This window comes from Myxine glutinosa, chromosome 3 (assembly GCF_964187855.1).
Source record: "Myxine glutinosa chromosome 3, kmMyxGlut1.1, whole genome shotgun sequence".
In the NCBI taxonomy this organism is placed as follows: Eukaryota; Metazoa; Chordata; class Myxini; order Myxiniformes; family Myxinidae; genus Myxine; species Myxine glutinosa.
Genome location: NC_136263.1, coordinates 203,575,819 through 203,598,292, shown reverse-complemented (window position 1 = coordinate 203,598,292; position 22,474 = coordinate 203,575,819). Strand labels below are relative to the sequence as shown.

Genomic DNA, 22,474 nt, shown 5'->3' with positions numbered 1-22,474 from the left:
GCGTGCGCGTGTGTGTGCACATGTGTGTGCGCTTGCGTGTGTGTTTGCGCTTGCGTGTGTGTGTGCGCTTGCGTGTGTGTGTGCGCTTGCGTGTGTGTGTGCGCTTGCGTGTGTGTGCGCGCTTGCGTGTGTGTGCGCGCTTGCGTGTGTGTGTGCGCGCTTGCGTGTGTGTGTACGCTTGCGTGTGTTTGTGCGCTTGCGTGTGTTGGTGCGCTTGTGTGTGTGCGCGCGCTTGCGTGTGTGTGCGCGCGCCTGCGTGTGTGTGTGCGCTTGTGTGTGTGTGTGTGCGCTTGTGTGTGTGTGTGTGCGCTTGTGTGTGTGTGTGTGCGCTTGTGTGTGTGTGTGTGCGCTTGTGTGTGTGTGTGTGCGCTTGTGTGTGTGTGTGCGCTTGTGTGTGTGTGTGCGCTTGTGTGTGTGTGCGCTTGTGTGTGTGTGCGCTTGTGTGTGTGTGCGCTTGTGTGTGTGTGTGCTTGTGTGTGTGTGCGCTTGTGTGTGTGTGCGCTTGTGTGTGTGTGCGCTTGTGTGTGTGCGCGCTTGTGTGTGTGTGCGCTTGTGTGTGTGTGTGCGCTTGTGTGTGTGTGCGCTTGTGTGTGTGTGCGCTTGTGTGTGTGTGTGCTTGTGTGTGTGTTTGCGCTTGTGTGTGTGTGTGTGTTTGCGCTTGTGTGTGTGTGTGTGTGCTTGTGTGTGTGTGTGTGTGCTTGTGTGTGTGTGTGTGCGCACTTGTGTGTGTGTGTGCACTTGTGTGTGTGCGGTTGTGTGTGTGTGTGTGTGCGGTTGTGTGTGTGTGTGCGGTTGTGTGTGTGTGTGCGCTTGTGTGTGTGTGTGTGCGCTTGTGTGTGTGTGTGTGCGCTTGTGTGTGTGTGCGCTTGTGTGTGTGTGTGCGCTTGTGTGTGTGTGTGTGTGTGCGCTTGTGTGTGTGTGTGCGTGCGCTTGTGTGTGTGTGTGCGTGCGCTTGTGTGTGTGTGTGCGTGCGCTTGTGTGTGTGTGTGCGCTTGTGTGTGTGTGTGTGTGTGTGTGTGCGCTTGTGTGTGTGTGTGTGTGTGCGCTTGTGTGTGTGTGTGTGTGTGTGTGTGTGTGTGTGTGTGTGTGTGTGTGTGTGTGTGTGTGTGTGTGTGTGTGTGTGCGCTTGTGTGTGTGTGCGCGCTTGTGTGTGTGTGCGCTTGCGTGTGTGTGTGCCTGCACGTGTGTACGTGTGCCCGTTGTTATACGCACTAGTGGGGTATGTTTACACTGTAAGTAATAACGAACTCTGCTTCATATGTCAATGCATAATCAATGGAAGCATCACTGACGACCTGCTAGATATCAATTGAGGTTTTTGGGAAAAAAATTTGAAGACGCATTTGCGGTTTTTTAACGTAAATCTTGTTTTTTTTTTAGGTTTTTTTTATACACTGTTTACATTCATATAAATTACAATTTTCAAATGCTGGCTGTTGGTTGAGGTTTTTATTTTATTTTATTTTTTATGGACTTGTTTTGGGTTTCTTACGTACATTTTCGTTTTGGGATGCTTTCCGGCGGTTGTGATTTAATTTATTCATTTCCCTCTATCGTCTTGAACGCCAAATTTCAGGTTTCTACGTCATCTGAAGGTACCGAACATTAATATCAGTGATTGAGTAGTGAGAATGAGCTTTATATATATATGTTGTATTTATCTATCAATGCAGGCATTACTCGTGTTCAGTCTGGTATTTGTTCCTCCTTTAAGGACCAATGTAGTCTCATATGTAAAAAGGTCTAACTCAAACCTTTTTATGGTTTTGTGCTCAATTGCACCTTTTCCAGTTAAGTTGTTTGCCTTCCTGATTTGATCCTCTCTCTCCCTCCAGTGGTCACCTCGAAAGTTCGTCCCACACCACCTGCAGCAGCTCCTCGTAAGGATGTAGTGAAAGATGTCGCGAAGGATGTAGTGAAGGATGTAGTGAAGGATGTAGTGAAGGATGGAACGCTCAAGAAGGTTGTGGAATTTGTGGAGAATGAAGATGGCAAGAAGATGAAGGTGCGAGCTGAATCTTCCCCATTCTTCACTATGTTTAAAAGTTTATAATATTTCTCTGTTTGTGGCCATGTCACTATCATCGTGTAGGGATGGGTTTTTCTGTCCTCACATTTGGTGTCATTACCTCCTCCCCATTAGCCCCGCCCCCTCCCCCTCCTTATAGTTTTGTGTGTCTGTGCATGTGAAACGTTTTTTTTTTTTTTTTTTTACTATTATTAATTTATTTTTATACGATTTCAACCTTTGTCATCAAATTTTCAACAAATATTTGAGATTATGGAGAAGATGATTAAGAATTGGGTAAAAATGTGAATGCAAAGTTTTAGTAGCTCTAAATAGCCCTTATTAGTCTATAAAAAGCCTTTGCCAGTCCAGCAGCAGCGCATTTCGGACGCCAAAGTTTTGTTTTATTTATTTATTTATTTATTTTCTCCTTCGAGATTAGTTTCGGGAATGTGGTTGCTTGGGGGAAAGCCTATTACAAGGATGCCATTCCGTGTAAACTGTCCATTTCTCGGCTGAGGAAACGTTCAAAAGTGTTCAGGGCTTCTTCTGTAACTTCGTTTTTTGATAACCTTAAACTTTGAAAAAGAAAAAAATTATTACAATCTACACATGATGGAATACATTCTCCTTCCCCATCCTCTCCCCTTCCCCTTCCTTTCTCCCCTTACCCTTCCTTTCTCCCCTTCCCCTTCCTTTCTCCCCTTCCCCCTCCTCTCTCCCCTTCCCCCTTCCCCCTCCTCTCTTCCCTTCCCTTTCCTCTCCCCTTCCCCCTCCTCTCTCCCCTTCCCCCTCCTCTCTCCCCTTCCCCCTCCTCTCTCCCCTTCCCCCTCCTCTCTCCCCTTCCCCCTCCTCTCTCCCCTTCCCCCTCCTCTCTCCCCTTCCCTTTCCTCTCCCCTTCCCCCTCCTCTCTCCCCTTCCCCCTCCTCTCTCCCCTTGCCCCTCCTCTCTCCCCTTGCCCCTCCTCTCTCCCCTTGCCCCTCCTCTCTCCCCTTCCCCCTCCTCTCTCCCCTTGCCCCTCCTCTCTCCCCTTCCCCCTCCTCTCTCCCCTTCCCCCTCCTCTCTCCCCTTCCCCCTCCTCTCTCCCCTTCCCCTTCCTTTCTCCCCTTCCCCCTCCTCTCTCCCCTTCCCCCTCCTCTCTCCCCTTCCCCCTCCTCTCTCCCCTTCCCCCTCCTCTCTCCCCTTCCCCCTCCTCTCTCCCCTTCCCCCTCCTCTCTCCCCTCCCCCTCCTCTCTCCCTTCCTCCTTTTTCCTCTTTCCCCTCTGTTTTATTTTTAACTTCGGCCATCTCTAAATTTTGCTTTCCGGAAACCTTTTGCAGATCACAAGAACATACAGGATTGAGACGAGGAAGGCTTCGAAGGCTGTGGCTCGTCGAAAAGTGAGAGATTATTTGTCTCCGAGATATCCTGTGCTTTGGTGTTCTGCAAGCAAGATTTGTTTTGCATGAAGGTGTTTTACATCCAAGACCAAATGGCTCGATATGTGCTGCACAGTGGCGTTTTAATCGGGTGTAGGAAATATGGAATTGAACAACAGTATCCCTATAACTGAACTTTGCTGTGACAAAGGAACTATTGAAACGTCAACCAAACTCAGCTTCCATCCACCAAACTCTGTATTTTTGCAGCAGTTTCTCAAGGCTCATGGAAGAGCTTTCATACGCACAAATGACACACACGGACACACAAACGCACATCAAACATGGCTATTGACCTTGGGAGGTGTTTCTTCCCTGAACACTCTGTGTACTGTGGGAACGACCATCGAGTGGTGGAGCTTTATTCTGGACGGTCAGCCGGGCACATCCACATGGGACGTTAACCCATAGGGTTTATCTGCGCACCGTCCAAGTGAGGAAGGAATAGGTACCTTGGTTTGTTATGATCTATTTCACATGTGAGGCGAGTACCGACCTGTGTGCTGTGAGAGAAGTAGGCCTTCATTTTGGGCGTCTCAATGTGACTTGCTCATGATTTAAGGAGAACCTCGCAGCTGTCACTGAAGCCAGGTGGACTGGATGCAAGAGCAGGTTTGCTGGAGCTGCAAAGTTCAAAAAAAAATACAAAAAAGGTTTTTCATCGGATATCTCATTTGTGGATGTGATGCTCCTTATCTTGGGGAAGAATATGCTAAATATTTATTTTTGTTGCTTTTCATATTTGTTGCACAGTAATGATTGTGTGTTACGTGTGTGTTACGTGTGTGTTACGTGTGCTGTATTTGATATCGCCGATGGTTTCGGTGTTGGTAGCAGATTAGTGGGTAATTGTATTCTTCAGAAAAGTTTGTTTTTAAGTCTTACTTCTTTTAGCAAATATTCAAGAGGTGTGTTCTTTTTATTTTTCAGAGAGAGAAAGAAAGTCGATGAGAAAATGCTTGAGAAGAGTTAATACAGCGAGACAATTGGGGAACAAAGAGAATGGGGGAGGATTGTGAACTATTTGATTTGATCAATGTTTGAACTGGGAAATATCAGGTATTGTGGCGACAGAGGGTGGCCTTTGCTGTAGGATATGTATGGAAATGGCACACATCAGGATTGTAATCGATGGGTTCAAGGAATAACTAACTACTGTACTTGCACGAGGTAAGAGTGTGAAATTTTTCTAGATAAAGGTTGGTTACATTTATGTGCTGAGTCTGCAGAGGAGATTGGTAGGTGAAGCAAGTGTGTGCAATGGTAAGATTGAAATGAGTGAGGGCAGGGTCGAGTTTGGAGTGAGTGAGTGAGGGCAGGGTCGAGTTTGGAGTGAGTGAGGGAGGGCAGGGTCGAGTTTGGAGTGAGTGAGGGCAGGGTCGAGTTTGGAGTGAGTGAGGGCAGGGTTGATGGCACGGATGAGATTGGAGTGAGTAAGGCTAGGGTCGTGGTGTGAGTGAGGGCAGGGTCGAATTTGGAGTGAGTGAGTGAGGGCAGGGTCGAGTTTGGAGTGAGTGAGGGCAGGGTCGAATTTGGAGTGAGTGAGTGAGGGCAGGGTCGAGTTTGGAGTGAGTGAGGGCAGGGTCGAGTGTGGAGTGAGTGAGGGCAGGGTCGAGTTTGGAGTGAGTGAGGGCAGGGTCGAGTTTGGAGTGAGTGAGGGCAGGGTCGAGTTTGGAGTGAGTGAGTGAGGGCAGGGTCGAGTTTGGAGTGAGTGAGGGCAGGGTCGAGTTTAGAGTGAGTGAGGGCAGGGTCGAGTTTGGAGTGAGTGAGTGAGAGCAGGGTCGAGTTTGGAGTGAGTGAGGGCAGGGTCGAGTTTGGAGTGAGTGAGGGCAGGGTCGAGTTTGGAGTGAGTGACGGCAGGGTCGAGTTTGGAGTGAGTGAGGGCAGGGTCGAGTTTGGAGTGAGTGAGGGCAGGGTCGAGTTTGGAGTGAGTGAGGGCAGGGTCGAATTTGGAGTGAGTGAGGGCAGGGTCGAGTTTGGAGTGAGTGAGTGAGGGCAGGGTCGAGTTTGGAGTGAGTGAGTGAGGGCAGGGTCGAGTTTGGAGTGAGTGAGGGCAGGGTCGAGTTGTGAGTGAGTGAGGGCAGGGTCGAGTTGTGAGTGAGTGAGGGCAGGGTCGAGTTTGGCGTGAGTGAGGGCAGGGTCGAGTTGTGAGTGAGTGAGGGCAGGGTCGAGTTGTGAGTGAGTGAGGGCAGGGTCGAGTTGTGAGTGAGTGAGGGCAGGGTCGAGTTTGGAGTGAGTGAGTGAGGGCAGGGTCGAGTTTGGAGTGAGTGAGTGAGGGCAGGGTCGAGTTTGGAGTGAGTGAGTGAGGGCAGGGTCGAGTTTGGAGTGAGTGAGTGAGGGCAGGGTCGAGTTTGGAGTGAGTGAGTGAGGGCAGGGTCGAGTTTGGAGTGAGTGAGTGAGGGCAGGGTCGAGTTTGGAGTGAGTGAGTGATGGCAAGGTCGAGTTTGGAGTGAGTGAGGGCAGGGTCCAGTTTGGAGTGAGTGAGGGCAGGGTCGAGTTTGGAGTGAGTGAGGGCAGGGTCGAGTTTGGAGTGAGTGAGGGCAGGGTCGAGTTTGGAGTGAGTGAGGGCATGGTCGAGTTTGGAGTGAGTGAGGGCAGGGTCGAGTTGTGAGTGAGTGAGGGCAGGGTCGAGTTTGGAGTGAGTGAGTGAGGGCAGGGTCGAGTTTGGAGTGAGTGAGGGCAGGGTCCAGTTTGGAGTGAGTGAGGGCAGGGTCGAGTTTGGAGTGAGTGAGGGCAGGGTCGAGTTTGGAGTGAGTGAGGGCAGGGTCGAGTTTGGAGTGAGTGAGGGCATGGTCGAGTTTGGAGTGAGTGAGGGCAGGGTCGAGTTTGGAGTGAGTGAGGGCAGGGTCGAGTTTGGAGTGAGTGAGGGCATGGTCGAGTTTGGAGTGAGTGAGGGCAGGGTCGAGTTTGGAGTGAGTGAGGGCATGGTCGAGTTTGGAGTGAGTGAGGGCATGGTCGAGTTTGGAGTGAGTGAGGGCATGGTCGAGTTTGGAGTGAGTGCGTGAAGGCGGCATCGAGTTTGGAGTGAGTGAGAGGGCAGGGTCGAGTTTGGAGTGAGTGAGTGAGTGAGGGCAGGGTCGAGTTTGGAGTGAGTGAGTGATGGCAAGGTCGAGTTTGGAGTGAGTGAGTGAGTGAGGGCAGGGTCGAGTTTGGAGTGAGTGAGTGAGGGCAGGGTCGAGTTTGGAGTGAGTGAGTGAGGGCAGGGTCGAGTTTGGAGTGAGTGAGGGCATGGTCGAGTTTGGAGTGAGTGAGGGCAGGGTCGAGTTTGGAGTGAGTGAGGGCAGGGTCGAGTTTGGAGTGAGTGAGGGCATGGTCGAGTTTGGAGTGAGTGAGGGCAGGGTCGAGTTTGGAGTGAGTGAGGGCATGGTCGAGTTTGGAGTGAGTGAGGGCATGGTCGAGTTTGGAGTGAGTGAGGGCATGGTCGAGTTTGGAGTGAGTGCGTGAAGGCGGCATCGAGTTTGGAGTGAGTGAGAGGGCAGGGTCGAGTTTGGAGTGAGTGAGTGAGTGAGGGCAGGGTCGAGTTTGGAGTGAGTGAGTGATGGCAAGGTCGAGTTTGGAGTGAGTGAGTGAGTGAGGGCAAGGTCGAGTTTGGAGTGAGTGAGTGAGGGCAGGGTCGAGTTTGGAGTGAGTGAGTGAGGGCAGGGTCGAGTTTAGAGTTAGTGAGTGCAGCATCATGGTTGTGAGGGTGTGGATGGTTTTTGTTGGCGATTTACACTATTTTAACGTACACTTCATTCTGCAGGAAGGATAGTGGGACGCGTTAGTTGTGTGATGTTGTGAAGGAGCAGGAGTAAGGAATGTTGGAGGAACGTAAAGGACACAGTGTCGAGTTGTGGCGCGAAGACTTTGGGTGTGGTACATGTAGGAGTAAATGATATAGGGAAGGTTTACTCGGAAGAGTTGAAAAATATTTGCAGGATGTTCGTCAGCTGACTGAAAGCAAACGGTTGTGATGTAATGTTTTGTGGTTTTCTTTCAAGCATAGGAACAGGAAAGGGAATTTAATTCATGAGTACAGTGATCGATGTTGACCTATGCTTGGAATAATGGTGTCGGCAGCAAGGTTTGGTGTTTGGGGCGCAAAGGGAATGTTACAGAATGACGGCCAAAGGCCAAACGGAAAAGGGGCAATAAGATATGCTGTGGAAATGGAGTTGGAGGCGGCTCGAGAGGCTATAAAGGAAGAAATTGCAACTGAGGACTTGATTGTGATTGGTGAGGCCGTGTCGCCAAACTCATTTCAGGAATGTAAAAGCTAAAAGTTTTCCACACTTGCAGTTTAAATCGCAACATGAAATGATAGTGTCGTATGTTACTGATTGCGATGTTCCGCCTCGTGTCTTTGCCCAACCCCACCCGTTAGAACTGGAAGAAATTTGGGAATGCCGAGTTTGATGCTGCGGGTCCAAACGTCGCCACAACGACAGTCAGTGATGATGTTCTCATGACCTTCATCACCAGCAAGGAGGTTTGCATTGACCGGCCCACGTTCCATACTTGCTTTAATACCTCTTTCACAGGGTATTTCACATGAAAAATGGAAAAAAACCAACGAGCAATGCTGTTTCATATATCACGAGCCGTGCCTACCCGTTGCTTTGCTGACTGATTTAACCAAGAGAGAGCATGTTGCGCATCACAAACATATTGCACGTTTATCAGTGATTCTCAACAAGGATGTAAAATGGAACTTTTCTAACACATGGTTGTTGTGGCTGTTGTTGTTGTTGATGTTGTTGTTGTTTGTGTGCTCCTTCCATGTCCATCACCCTTTATTATAAATTCTTGCTGCTGTTGTGCCGTCGAAACGGCTACATTAACGCTCCAGGTTCTGCTTCTTCCTCTTCCCTCTGGCGAGGATTTAATTAGATTAATATATTAGGACAACATAAATTGTAGTGGAAATAATTCAATGTCCTCTCCGTGGTTTTACAATGAGAATTTTAATGCTCGGAGGGGGAGGCTGGGTTTTAACAAAGGACGTACCAAACAAGTACCAAAGTACCAAAAACATCAAATGAACATCAAGTACAGAAAATGACAGAACGGAGCCAGAATCTCTCTAAATCCCCTTCTCAACCTAGCCTTTAAATAGCCTTCTCACACAAACGTGGAATAAGAACTGCATGACGTCAAAGTCCAACCATGACGTAACTTGGACTGGTTGTCGTGAGATAACTTGGACTGACGAGTGTCGATTTTAAAACCAAATTCATTATTTATCGTGAGTGTGCCCTTTACACGGCATGTACTATTTGGAGAGTATACAAGTTCTTTGCCTACTATTTACTAGTTAATCCATTCAAATTACACAATACATATTTAAATGGATCAGATTAACAGTGTGGTGAGGCTCCTGAGTAAATAAATTCAATACCAGCTGGCTTTAATGTTCATCTACACAGGATACAAGTCACCATACTTACAAGTTTTGATCAGCGGATTAATAATAAAAACCACCACAACCCCCTGAAAGGGGCCTTTAAAACCGGCATTGTAATGACTAAACTGATACTAATTTTTGTTCCAAGTAAATAGGTTATTAACTTTCCAACGGAACCATTTTTATCCCCACGCCATTTGAAGGGGGGAAAAAAATGGGGTTTTGTAAATATCCGGGGGATATTGTAATCTTCTCTGTCTGTCACGCTTTCTCGTCCTCAACGTTTGTGCATAGATTCACCAAACTTGTTAGTTATCACCTGGCAAGAAGGTGCAAGAGCAGTATCATTTTGACCCCACCCACTTGGGTGAGGTCAAAAGGTCAAATGCCATTACAGGCATAAAAACGTTTTAAAATGAAACTTGGGATGTGCTATCAACATTGGGGGAAGCAGGAAATATGTGATGAGTTTTTGGATTTGACCCACAGTTCATGACCCAGTAGGTGTGAACTTGGGGTGATTGGGATCAAAATGGGATAAAAATTGATGTCGATCCTGGTGGAACCTTATGCCATCTTTATACTTTCCTTTAGATGGGAACCGTTAGGGATTTGCGACGGCGCGACATCGACTTCGCTCTTGTTTGCCATTGTAAACCTAGATGGCATTTACAAGCACCAAGTTTGACAAGTTTTTAAGTCCCCTCCATTGATTAATCTCTCAGATGTCAGGGAGCACACACTGGTGGTGTACATGATGTAAAGTAATCGTGGTTGTGGACACCAACGGCACATTGTTAAAACGGCTCAAAAAATAGAGTAAACATTGGTATGGTGCACATTATGGTGAGACAGAGGGTTTCTTCTTTTTAAATACCTTCACATTTAACCTGTTCCCCACCAGGATGTGGAGATGCAGCAGGAGGAGGATCCCATGGCAAAATTACGAGGACAAAAAATGGTACAGTGTCGTATTTGCAAGGGGGACCATTGGACAACCAAGTGCCCATACAAGGATACACTTGGACCTATGCAGAAGGAGTTGGCTGACCAACTTGGACTCACTTCAGTTGAAGGTCAGAGGTCGCGTCCAGTAAAAAATGTTGGCTGATGATGCGGTGGATGTTTTTGACATTTGTTGTTTTAGAAATGCAAGGCTTGCAGTGGTGATTTCATGAAGGTTTTTGACCATGCATGGAGGATTTAGAACCAAATGATGAAAGTTGGAATTGATTGTAGAAAGGAGCAATAAGGCGATAGGCAGGTCAATCCTCAACCCAGCCCTTTTCCCCTTTTCTCTTTCTTCCTGACACTTCTCTAACTTACTTCCTGTCCTCTCTTTTTGCCATTTTGTTTGATTCCAACCTCTGCCCACCTACCCCCGTCCTCCTCCTCCTCCCCCCCACCATCCAGTGCATAGAGATAACACATATTTGCCTCCCCCTCAATTCCTCATTGTCAATTTTTTTTCTCACCAAGAAAATAAGTATATTTTCTTGTCTGCACCCCTTTTATCCCCTAACCCAGAGGGAGACGTTGGTTCATCTCCCGCTGCTGCAGCGGCTGCCGCTGTGAAGTCTGGGAAGTATGTTCCTCCTGTGCTACGGGATGGGGGAACTCGGCGTGGCGAGTCTATGGCAACAAGTCGCAGAGGTAGGTTTGCAATGAGGTGAGGGAGATTAATGAGATGGGACAAAGTGTGGGTGATTGAAGTTGATTTTAAAACTTTAAACTTTCTGTTCTGACTTCCAGCATACACCTATTCAATAGTTCCAAGGGATATTTTGAAATCCTCGCAAGGCGGCCTGGACTGTGCTACCTGAAGGAATCAAAAAATTAAGGGCTTCGTTTAAGGTGTTGCAAAGCATTTGTCCTTTACATTCTTTTGCTCAGTAGCAAGCTCGTGTGGTCTCGTCCACGAAGGTACTCTATAATAATTGATACACTTGCTCTAGACTTGTGGGAAGGTAACTGTGGAGGGGCAGGAGGACCATAAATACTGTTGGCGGAAGCTCGCTAACGCAACACATTTCCACGCTGAGATATTTGATTTTGCTAATGGCCGAAAGGTTTCTAACTAATCTGCGTTCTTCACTTGCGGGTCCGCAAGGTTATCCCCAATGAAACTGAATTCGGTGGTCATGCGCGAGTTGCAAAAAAGATGGGAAAACGGTTCTTACATTTTATAAGGGTTGTTGTTGTTGTAGTTGTAGTATCGCCCCAGACAACTCCAGTTGTTGGAAAGCCCATCAATCTCGCAGGAGCGATCCAGGATGGTGTACCCCTGCCTTCACAATGTCAGGGCCACGGCAGGGTTAGAGAGAGAGATAAAGGGCCGGTCCAAGGGGACCGATCAACACTGATCGTGATCATGCTGTCTTGACAACTCCGGGCAGAGCAGGGAGGATTGGGGAAAATTTGGTCCCCAACTTTCATTGGTGGAGGGAGGGGAGGTACAACCATCGCTTCGAGGCGTCCCCGATGGTTGTCCTCTTTCAGGGTTTATTTTTAAGGTGGACGGGACGTGGAATGGACAAACCATGCAAGTCAGCAGACACGAGCAGGAAGAAGGGAACACGCAGCTTATGTACAATGAATGAAATAAATAATTATATCTCCACTCGGCACCATGGAAAACTGACATGAGATCCAGAGGGAAAGCAGGTGAGAACTTTAATAGGCACAGAGTTGAGAATGTGCAGGGTTGCTTGGTGGCATAGCAAAGAGCTGAGAGAGGCACAGGCGGGATGGATGGACGGATGGAGGGTGGTGCAGAGCGAGGCCAATTTTGTCTTCTCGTCTATGGGTGAGTGAAGTTCGCTGGGAAGGACCAGGGCAGACAGCGTGTGATGTCTGACGTCAACTGCAACTCAAACTTTCGTTATTTTTTGCACTGAGGCCCCACCTCAGTAAGGGAGGCATTAAAAGAGAGGCTGAGTAGGGTAGAGGATGATGTGGTTGAGCTTTAAAGTGGTTGGATGTCAATGAAAGCTAGTCTGTTGGGAGCCGTTGGAGAGGTATGTGGATGGACAAAAGGACCACCGAGGCACTCGGAAACATGGTGGTGGGATGATGAAGTTGGAAAGAGGATTGACGAGAAGAGGAAGAAGTTCAAGGAGTGGCAGAAGGCGAAGGGTACGGGAGCAGAAACAGCAGAGCCTGAAAGTTATAAGGCAGCCAAGAAGGCTGCAAAGAAAGAGGTAGCAAAGGCGCAGGAGGCATGTAGGAAAATGTTCGGAGAACGCTTGGATTTGGAAGAGGGTCAGAAAGCAGTATTCAGGATTGCAAAGCACATAGCGAAAGAGGTGTGATGTGATGGGGGTGAGTTGCTTGAAGGATGAAGTGGGACAAATCGTTGTCGACCCAGATGGAATTAAAGGAAGATGGAAAAGATATATGGAAATGCTGTTGAATACAGAGAATGAATGGGATGGCAACATAGAGAGTAACCCAGTTTTAGGACCGGCAGAGAAGATAACTGAGAAGGAAGTTGAGGAAGCGATAAAAGCAATGAAGAGTGGAAAAGCGGGAGGGCCGACGGGAGTTGTGGGAGATATGTTGAAGGCAGCAGGAAGTTGGGGTGTGAACAGAATGACAGATCTGTAATCTGGTGGTGAAAGAAGGCCGCATTCCAGTGGATTGGGAACTGAGTACCCTCGTCCCTCTATACAAGGGGAAAGGTGACCCTCTGGAGTGAGGCTCGAACCGAGCGATAAAGTTATTGGAGCATGGAATGAAGGTATTGGGAAGGGTGTTGGAGAGGAGGATAAGGAAGAAAGTGAAGATCGACGAAATGCAGTTTGGATTTATGCCAGGAAGAGGAACGACAGATGCGCTTTTCATTGTGAGGCAGTTGCAGGAGAAGTACAAGTACATGGAGAAGAGGAAGAAGTTGTTTCTTTGGGTTTGTTGATCTGGAGAAAGCATTCGATAGGGTTCCACGCAAAGTATTGACATGGGCATTGAGGAAGTTAGGAGTGGAGGAATGGTTGATCAGAGTAGTGATGGCAATGTACAAAAGAGCGTGCACAGCTGTAAGGACGAAGGACGGGAACAGTGGTGAGTTTGAGGTGAAGGTGGGAGTGCATCAGGGGTCGGTACTAAGTCCACTTCTATTTGTAGCTGTGATGGAGGTGCTGGCTCAGAACATAAAGGAGAGTTTACCATGGGAGTTGTTGTATGCAGATGATATGGTGTTGATTGCGGAAAGTATGGATGGACTGAAGGAAAAGATGAACAAGTGGAAGGAATGTATGGAGACAAAAGGTCTGAAGGTGAATATCGGAAAGACGAAGGTGATGGCAAGTGGTAAAGCATGTGGTGAGGTGGAAAGAACTGGGAAGTGGCCGTGTGCTGTGTGCAGGAAGGGTGTCGGAGTGAACTCCATTCAATGTACAATGTGTGCTGAGTGGGTTCATCAAAAATGTAGTGGTCTGAGAGGGTCATTTACCAGTGTGGCAGCTACATTCAAATGTAAGGTGTGCACAGAGGGAGCTGCAGATGGAGGAAATGTTGAGTTGGATCTTGGAGACGGCGTGAAGCTGGAAGGTGTGAAAACATTTTGCTACCTCGGAGACATGCTGAATGGAGAAGGTGGATCAGACTCGGCAACGGTTGCTCGAGTGAGATGTGCATGGAAGAAGTTTCGGGAACTGAGTGGCATGCTGATGAGGAGGAGAGTGTCACTGAAGCTGAAGGGAAAGGTGTATGCTGCATGTGTGAGAAGTGTTATGATTTATGGGAGCGAGACATGGGTAATGAACGTAGAGCAGCAACGAAGGCTGGAAAGGGTGGAAATGCGAATGGTTCGATGGATGTGCGGAGTATCGTTGAGAGAGAGGAAGACAAATGATGAATTGCGAAAGATGATGGGAATATTGCCTGTGATTGATGCTGTGAAGAGGAACAGGTTGAGATGGTTTGGTCATGTGTTGAGGAAGGATGAAAGTGACTGGTTGAGAAGAGTGATGGAAGTTAATGTAGAAGGAAGTAGAGGACGGGGAAGACCGAGAAAGACTTGGCTAAAGATGGTGGAAGAAGAAACGCGGTCAAGGGGGTTAACAAGGAGAGATGCAGAAAATAGGGCAAAATGGAGAAGATTGTCATGGGGACCGCAAGGCTAACCCCCGCTCTAGCAGGGAAAATGGCCTTAAAATGCATGTTGTTGTTGTTGAGGCCCCACCTGGGACTGCCCGTGGCTGGTTCCTAGTTGTTATTTCCGTACCCCCACCAACCCTCTGCTCCCCACAGCCGGAAGACTGTTCATTCATTATGCATCTCCCGCCTTCGGCAGATTCGCTATCCGGCACTGCTGAATGAATGAATGAATGATCGTTTTAAGGCCAGTTTTAAGGGGGTTAGCCTTGGGGCCCCATGACAATCATGGTTCCCTGTTTGAGGCAATGTTTTTATTATAGCCGGATGCCCTTCCTGATGCCAACCCTTGGTCACGCTCTTACGATGCGCAGGGATACGGAGTACCTATTCTAAATCGGGGTACACACAGTGATCATTCATCCCAGCAAGCTGGTACTCAATTTGCCGACCTCGGAAGGATGACAGGCTGCGACAACCCCCTGGCGTTAATTCAGCGATCGACCGGGATTCGAACCCAGGATCCTAGGATCACAAGCCGGCACCCTAACCGCTAAGCCAACACCAGGCTCTATCCGGCACTGCTGCTGAAGTCTTTTCCATGGCCCATATACGCTATCCGACTACATCGTGCTTGGCGCTCCAGAAAACGCGAAGCGCCTCCTCATGCTCCTCAACTGGCTCTGCCCACTACGAGGGTTTAACACATACAATCTTATCCCTAGCTATACTGTCTATGAATTACATCCTTGAAAAAAGGCCCCTTTATATGGTACTAGCAGAAGTACCCGGCATTGCCGGGCGGGGGAGGGGAGGGGGAAGGGGAGGGGAGGGGAACGGGGGGAGAGCGAGCCCCTTGGTAAAGCGAGCGATTTTTTTTGTCATAGCGTTCATAGTTTCATAGCGTCATAGCGATTTTTTTTTTCATAGCGTCATATCGTTCATAACGGTCATAGCTTCATGGCGTCATGGCGTCATAGCGTCATATCGTTCATAGCGTTCATAGCGTCATCGCGTTCATAGCGTCATAGCGATGTTTTTTTTCATAGCGTCATAGCGTCATAGCGTCATCGCGTTCATAGCGTCATAGCGATGTTTTTTTTCATAGCGTCATAGCGTTCATAGTGTCATAGCGTCATCACGTGATCGCTCTGAGCGAATCAGCGCCCACCTGCTCTGATTCCGTTGATTCCGTGCACTGAAATGCGCTGAGGTAAATATGAATAAAAAATATGGATCGTCAAATATTTTGAGTTCGGCCATGTTCGTCCCAGGCTCAATGGCCATGTCTATGCCAAATATCAAGCACGTAAGCCTCTCCGTTTAGGAGTGTATCGGTAACATTACACACACACACACACACACACACACACACACACACACACACACACACACACACACACACACACACACACACACAAACTGTGTTTTATATATATAGATTGCAGGAGGAGGTGGTGGTCGATTCCAAGGGATCTGAGTGATATATAGTATTGTAGGAGGGGGTGGTGGTCGATTCCAAGGGATCTGAGTGATATTTAGTATTGTAGGAGGGGGTGGTGGTCGATTCCAAGGGATCTGGGTGATATTTAGTATTGCAGGAGGAGGTGGTGGTCGATTCCAAGGGATCTGAGTGATATATAGTATTGTAGGAGGAGGTGTTGGTCGATTCCAAGGGATCTGAGTGATATATGGTATTGTAGGAGGAGGTGGTGGTCGATTCCAAGGGATCTGGGTGATATTTAGTGTTGCAGGAGGAGGTGGTGGTCAATTCCAAGGGATCTGGGTGATATTTAGTATTGTAGGAGGGGGTGGTGGTCGATTCCAAGGGATCTGGGTGATATTTAGTATTGTAGGAGGGGGTGGTGGTCGATTCCAAGGGATCTGGATGATATTTAGTATTGTAGGAGGGGGTGGTGGTCGATTGTGAGGGATCTGAGTGATATTTAGTATTGTAGGAGGGGGTGGTGGTCGATTGTGAGGGATCTGAGTGATATTTAGTATTGTAGGAGGTGGTGGTGGTCGATTGTGAGGGATCTGAGTGATATTTAGTATTGCAGGAGGAGGTGGTGGTGGTCGATTGTGAGGGATCTGAGTGATATTTAGTATTGCAGGAGGAGGAGGTGGTGGTCGATTCCAAGGGATCTGGGTGATATTTAGTATTGTAGGAGGACGTGGTGGTCGATTCCAAGGGATCTGGGTGATATTTAGTATTGTAGGAGGGGGTGGTGGTGGTCGATTGTGAGGGATCTGAGTGATATATATAGATAGTCGCGCGGCAAGGAACATCACGTGATCGCTCTGAGCGATCGATTGCAACTCTGCGTCCTGTCGTGGGCGTGGCCAACGTGGCCTCATGCTCCCAGGTGATTGGCTAACTCGAGCTCGAGAGAGCCATAATGCCCTACGTTATGGCAAAAAATATGAATCTAAAGATGAAAGGGAAAAAAACGTATGTGGTGTGAATGGCAATGTTCGTCGCTTAAATGTGAAAAAAGGCAATTGCTTTTCGCTCTGAAATACGTGTGAACACGTAACTGAGTTAATGGCGGCAGGGAACATCACGTGATCGCTCTGAGCGAATCAGCGCGCTGCTCTGCGACCGGTCAGATTCCGGTCATAATATTTCGCGCTGAGATAAAAATATGGTAAAAGCATATTATGAAATAAATTTTTAGGTCAGCCATGTTCGTCCCAGGCTCAATGGCCATGTCTGTGCCAAATATCAAGTACGTGAGCCTCTCCGTTTAGGAGTCTATCGGTAACATTACATACACACACACACACACACACGCACACACAAACTGTGTTTTATATATATAGATGTGCCATGTGGCAAACCATAGAAAAGAAGGGACATTCCATAGCTTGTAGAAAATGCCAAACAATAGAAACGAAGGGACATTCAAAAAATCTCGTTTGCATGCTGGACTACCCTTGTGTTCTTAGGAGGAACCATGTAATGCTCTAGAAAATTTCATATAAAGGGGCGGCAATTTGATTCATACACCTGCATGAAGACGTTTGCATTCCAGTCTCTTGGTTGGGAAATGGGTTTGTTTTTCATTTTTGAAATTTAATTGATGTATATGATGTCTCCATGTATTTTTTCATCCGTTGTTGCAATGGCCACTTATGGTGGCCACAGAAAATGGACATTCTTTGGAAGAATGCCAGGGGCATAGAACAGTTTCCGCTTAGTCTGCTTCATGGCCCCTTTGAAACAAGAGACTGTAACTGGATTGAAGGGGACCTCTTTGCTGTCCTTCACTTTTCTGTAAATAGAAAAATTCAAATGCCATATATAATATAATAGTTTTCTATTCTATTGCAGAAGTGGGCGTACATGTACAATTCATCCATCAATCTCTAATTATCATCAGTATTCATCATGTACACGATGTTGTGGAGTATGGCTCTCCACTTTGGGCTGGTGACACTGCCTCGCACCTTGCTCATCAGCTTGACAAATCTTTATTCTCGTCAGAGAGGCAAGTGTGTGCCTTTGACTCTTTTTCATTGCCTTCTCGTATCCACAGATGACAACGCCACCATCCGGGTTACTAACTTATCTGAGGACACGCGGGAATCTGACCTGCAGGAGCTGTTTCGACCCTTTGGCTCAATTGCTCGCATTTATCTGGCAAAAGATAAAATTACTGGCCAGTCAAAGGTATGTGAATTGATTAATTAGCATTTTAATAAAAATTTTAAATCTTTTTACCAGAGAGATAAAATATTTAACCTCTTTCTTCACTAGAAACCAGAATTTATTACTGAAATCGAATGTAAATGCGAATAATATTTGCTCCTGAGAAATATCCTGTTTTGCACCATTACTGAGACCGTCCCCATCATATCGAACAATGCAGATGGAATAGTCTATGCTCGATAAGATTACAAATTGATTAATTTACCTTTGAGCTGTTTAGTCTGGTTTGGTTCCCACCCAACTCTTTAAACTGTCGACCCTGCTTTACATTGCAGGGAACTATGTCACGGACGACTCATCCGACTCATTTGTAATTTTCAAAAGCATTTACTTCATTAGTAGATCTGCTGATCTGAGGTGGGAGAATCTGCTGGAAGGACAACAGTATCTGCATCCCTTCACAAATCCAGGCTTTATGGGAGAGTAGCCAGATGGAGTAAAAGGCACATGACAGCACACCTGGAGTTTGCAAAAAGGCATGTGAAAGATTTTGACAGCATGAGGCAAAAGATTCTGTGGTCTGATGAGATGTAAATTTAACTCTTTGGCCTGGATGCAAAGCTCTATATGTGGTGGAAACCGATCACAGCTCATCACCCATCTAACGTCATCCCTACCGTGAAGCATGGTCATGGCAGCATCATGCTATGGGGATGCTTTTCAGCGGTGGAGACTGGCAGACTTGTAAGGATAGAGGGAACAATGAATGGAGCCAAATACAGGCAAATCCTTGAGGAGAACTTGCTTCAGGGTGCAAAAGACCTTAGACTGCAGCAAAGATTTATGTTCCAACAGGACAATGCCCCAAAACACACAGCCAAAGCAACACTGGAATGGCTTCAGAAGAAGAACGTGAAAAGCCTTGAATGGTGCTGCCAAAGCCCAGACATTAATCCCATTGAGAATCTGTGGAAAGACTTGATTGCAATTCACCGACACTCCCCATCCAACTTGAAGCTTTAGCAAATCTGTCAGGAAGAATGGGAGAAACTCTCCCATATCCACATGTGCAAAGCTGATACAGACAAACCGAAGAAGATTTGAAGCTGCAATCGCTGCCCAAGGCGCTTCTACAAAGTATTGACATTGGGGATTGAATATTTGTGCAAGTTAGATATTTCTGTATTTCATTTTCAATTGATTTGTGAAAAAAAAAAATTAAAACATGTTTTCACTTTGTCATTATTGGGTATTTTGTGTAGATCGGTGACAAAAAATTAAATTCAATCCATTTTAAGTTCAGGCTCTACGAACACATCAAAATGTGAAAAAGTCAAGGGGTGTGAAAACCTTCTGAAGGCACTATGTCAACACCAATGTGGGTTTGATTTATCATTTGCTTATTATGCTCACAGACGCTTGTTTTTAATCATCCAGGAGGAAAGTTTACTTTTAACCTGTGATTCAATGGGATTGATGGATTCACTTTGAATTTTTTTCTTTTGTGTGTGAATTTTGAAGAAAGCATTTTCTCCTTCCGCCACATCTGCAGGGCTTTGCTTTTATCAGCTTCCACAGACGAGAGGATGCAGCACGTGCCATAGCTGGTGTTTCTGGTTTTGGTTATGACCATCTCATCCTCAATGTGGAATGGGCCAAGTAAGTTTTGCTAAATGCCCATTTTGAGTTGAGGACTTTGGTGGACTGAAACCTTTGCGATCATGAAGGGTTTTGTAAAATGCATCAACAGTGAAATGTCATCATTTGTTCACAGCTGACTGGCAAATACCTTCAAGTTTGTTGGCCAGTTTTTTGTTTCATTATCTGAACACTGAGTTTATGATGTGTTCACGCTTACATATTTACCTCATCATATTTACATCCACATCATTTACATCATATGTCACCGAAGGTGGGTGGATGTTGTTTTCACCCCTGTCTGTCTGTCTGTCTCTGTTTGTCTGTGAAGAGGATATATCAAAAGGTTGTGGTTGGATTTGGAGAAAACTTGGTGGTCAGGTTTGGTGTGACAAGGAAGAATTAGATTTTAGTGAATATCCGGACATGAGAATTTTTCAATTCTTTTAGTGATTCTCACCATTAAGTAATGGGGTCAAAAACGATATACAGCATGATATTTCAAAAAGTTGTGGATGGATTTTGACAAAACTACGTGGAGAAGTTGGGTAGGTGACAAGAATAGGCAAATTCAATTTTCGTCTAGTTCCAGATCCGGCCTGTCGGTGCGATACAAATCGTGAACTGATCAGCTTGCTGAGGCGCTCTACATGGCCAAAAGTATGCGGACACCCCTTCTAATTAGTGGATTTGGGGAGGGCGAGGGGGAAGGGGAGGCGAGGAGGGGGAGGGAGGGGGGAGTGGAGGGGAAGGGGGGAGTGGAGGGGAGGGGGAGGGGGGAGAGGGGGGAGGGGGGAACGGCTAGCTTGGCAAGCGATAGCAGGCTTTTTACTTTTATTTTTTACCTCAATGAGGGCTATATATTGTCCGTGCTTGGAGCCTTCAAGTTCAACATTAAGTTTTTTATGAAAAATAATGCAGATGTATAACAATCCAAAGGGGGGGAGGGGAGAAGAGAGGGGGGAGGGGAGAAGAGAGGGGGGAGGGGAGAAGAGAGGGGGGAGGGGAGAAGAGGGGGGAGGGGAGAAGAGGGGGGGAGGGGAGAAGAGGGGGGGAGGGGAGAAGAGGGGGGGAGGGGAGAAGAGGGGGGGAGGGGAGAAGAGGGAGGGGGATGAGGAGAGGGGAGAAGAGAAGAGGAGGGAGGGGGAGGGGGGAGTGGAGGGGAAGGGGGGAGGCGGAGGGGGGTGAGAGGGGAGGGGAGAAGAGGAGGAGAGGGGGGAAGAGAAGGGAGGAGGAGAGGGGAGAAGAGGGGGGGAGGGGAGGGGGAGAGGGGAGGTGAGGGGGGGAGGGGGGAACGGCTAGCTTGGCAAGCGATAGCAGGCTTTTTACTTTTATTTTTACCTCAATGAGGGCTATATATATTGTTCGTGCTTGGAGCCTTCAAGTTCAACATTAAGGTTTTTTATGAAAAATAATGCAGATGTATAACAATCCACCAATGCAAGTTCAGAAATGAATGCAGATCCTTTACTTTGCGATACAAACGCAATTCCCGCCATTTCCACTCACGATCGAGGCCTCCACAGTGACCGCGCCTCTTCTTCCTCCTACAACTTCGTCTCACTTTCACTCAAAATGCATGAAATTATGTAGAGGCCTCGTCGGGGGGATATAAGGTAGATAAGGAAGGCGTTGTCACAGAAGAATCAAAATAAAAGTGGAAGAACATAAGGAAATGGGAGCTATTCTGGACCCACAGCCAAACCCAACAAACCATTGCAATACACCCCGAACGTCTAGCGCCGCCACAAACTACACCATGGAATTGCAGCTGGCGCGGTTTTTTTAAACCATTGATATTAAAATAAAACGTAGCCTAAAACCACCGGGATTTTATGCTGATTCCGAATCTGTGTCTAAAACTTTTCTCCGATGTGTAGTTCTTCAGTTATAAGCGGACATCCAGACAGAGACACACACACACACACACACGCACCTTTTTTTTTCTTCTTTTTTTTTCTTCTTTTTTTTTGTATACTGAATCTAGGCTCGTGAAAGAGCTAACATTTATTTCACAAACAAATCAACCAGACAACCAAAATATACAAAAAGAGGGAGCGGAAGACAAGATGGGGAGAGAAGGGGAAGCACACATCCACAACATTTGAGAGCAGGGAGGGGGAAGTGTGGGAGGGAGAGGGCTTGGGGGCAGGAGGCGTGGGAAGGGGAGGGGTGGGGGGGGGGGGGGAGAGAGGTATAAAACACAAGGGGACCGAAATTAGCGGGGGTAGAAAAGATCAAGGTTTTGGATGGGGGAGGATAAGAGATGGTGGTGAACAGCTGTTTTAAAGACCTGGAGGGTGGAGTGGGATTGAAGAGAGTGAGGGAGTTTGTTCCAGAGGCAGGAGAAAAGAGAAATGAAGGAGTGAAGGTGAGCAGAAAGTCTTGATTTTGGCAGTTTAACCATAAGAGGGTTGCAGGCAGATCTTGTGCGACCTGTAGGAATATTTGGGGGACAGAGCCCAGAGAGAGCTGGGGGGGGGGCAAGGCCAGAGAGGAGTCGGTAGAAGACGGAAAGACCACCAACCTGCCGGCGGTGAGTGAGTGAAAGGCCCTTGGAGTTAGCTTCATCGCGGGAGATTCCAATGATTCTGAACGCTTTGGTTTCAACAGCGTGAAGACGAGCTAGGTGTGAGGCAGGAGCACCAGACCAGAGGGGAGAGCAGTATTCCATAGAGCTGCGGATGAAAGCCTTGTATGTGGTGAGGAGCTCAGGTGTGCCAAGGAAGGACTTCGCACGACGCTGGATGCCCAGTCGGCGACTGGCTTTGGAGGCCAGATTTGAAATGTGGTTTTCCCAGGAAAGATCATGGCAAATAGTGAGACCCAAAAGCTTGAGTGACGGAACTTCTTGGAGAGGATTATTCAGAAAGTGGATGGGAGGGTTTTCCAGTCGGTCTTTTCGGAGAGACATCGTAAGAGTGTGAGATTTATCAGGATTGAAAGACATGTTCCATTTGTTTGCCCAGTCTGTGATTTTGTCCAGGTCTGCAGAGAGTGAGGAGGCTGCAGACTGCCGATCTGAGGGATGAGGAATGGAGCGACAGAGAGTAGAGTCGTCAGCAAAGAGATAGAGAGGATTTTCAAGAGAGTCAGAGAGATCATTGATGAAGATCAGAAAAAGCACAGGGCCCAGAAAACTACCTTGGGGAACTCCAGCCTGAACAGGAAGAGGAGATGAGAGAAACCCATTCAGGGCCACACGTTGACTACGACCAGAGAGGAAGTCAGCCAGCCATGCGTGGAGATTTCCATGGATACCAAAGGAGGAGAGTTTGGT

At 47.4% G+C, this 22,474-nt stretch overlaps 1 protein-coding gene across 1 annotated transcript in view; it reads left to right on the top strand.

The window, feature by feature from the left end:
• Window positions 1–22,474, top strand: part of EIF3G (eukaryotic translation initiation factor 3 subunit G) — a 39,415-nt gene that overhangs the window by 2,650 nt on the left and 14,291 nt on the right. The window contains exons 3-9 of the mRNA XM_068109501.2: window positions 1,836–2,005; window positions 3,329–3,388; window positions 7,791–7,895; window positions 9,715–9,886; window positions 10,338–10,463; window positions 17,444–17,577; window positions 19,109–19,215. Of these exons, the coding sequence (XP_067965602.1) occupies window positions 1,836–2,005; window positions 3,329–3,388; window positions 7,791–7,895; window positions 9,715–9,886; window positions 10,338–10,463; window positions 17,444–17,577; window positions 19,109–19,215 (874 nt within the window). The remainder of the gene's footprint in view (window positions 1–1,835; window positions 2,006–3,328; window positions 3,389–7,790; window positions 7,896–9,714; window positions 9,887–10,337; window positions 10,464–17,443; window positions 17,578–19,108; window positions 19,216–22,474) is intronic.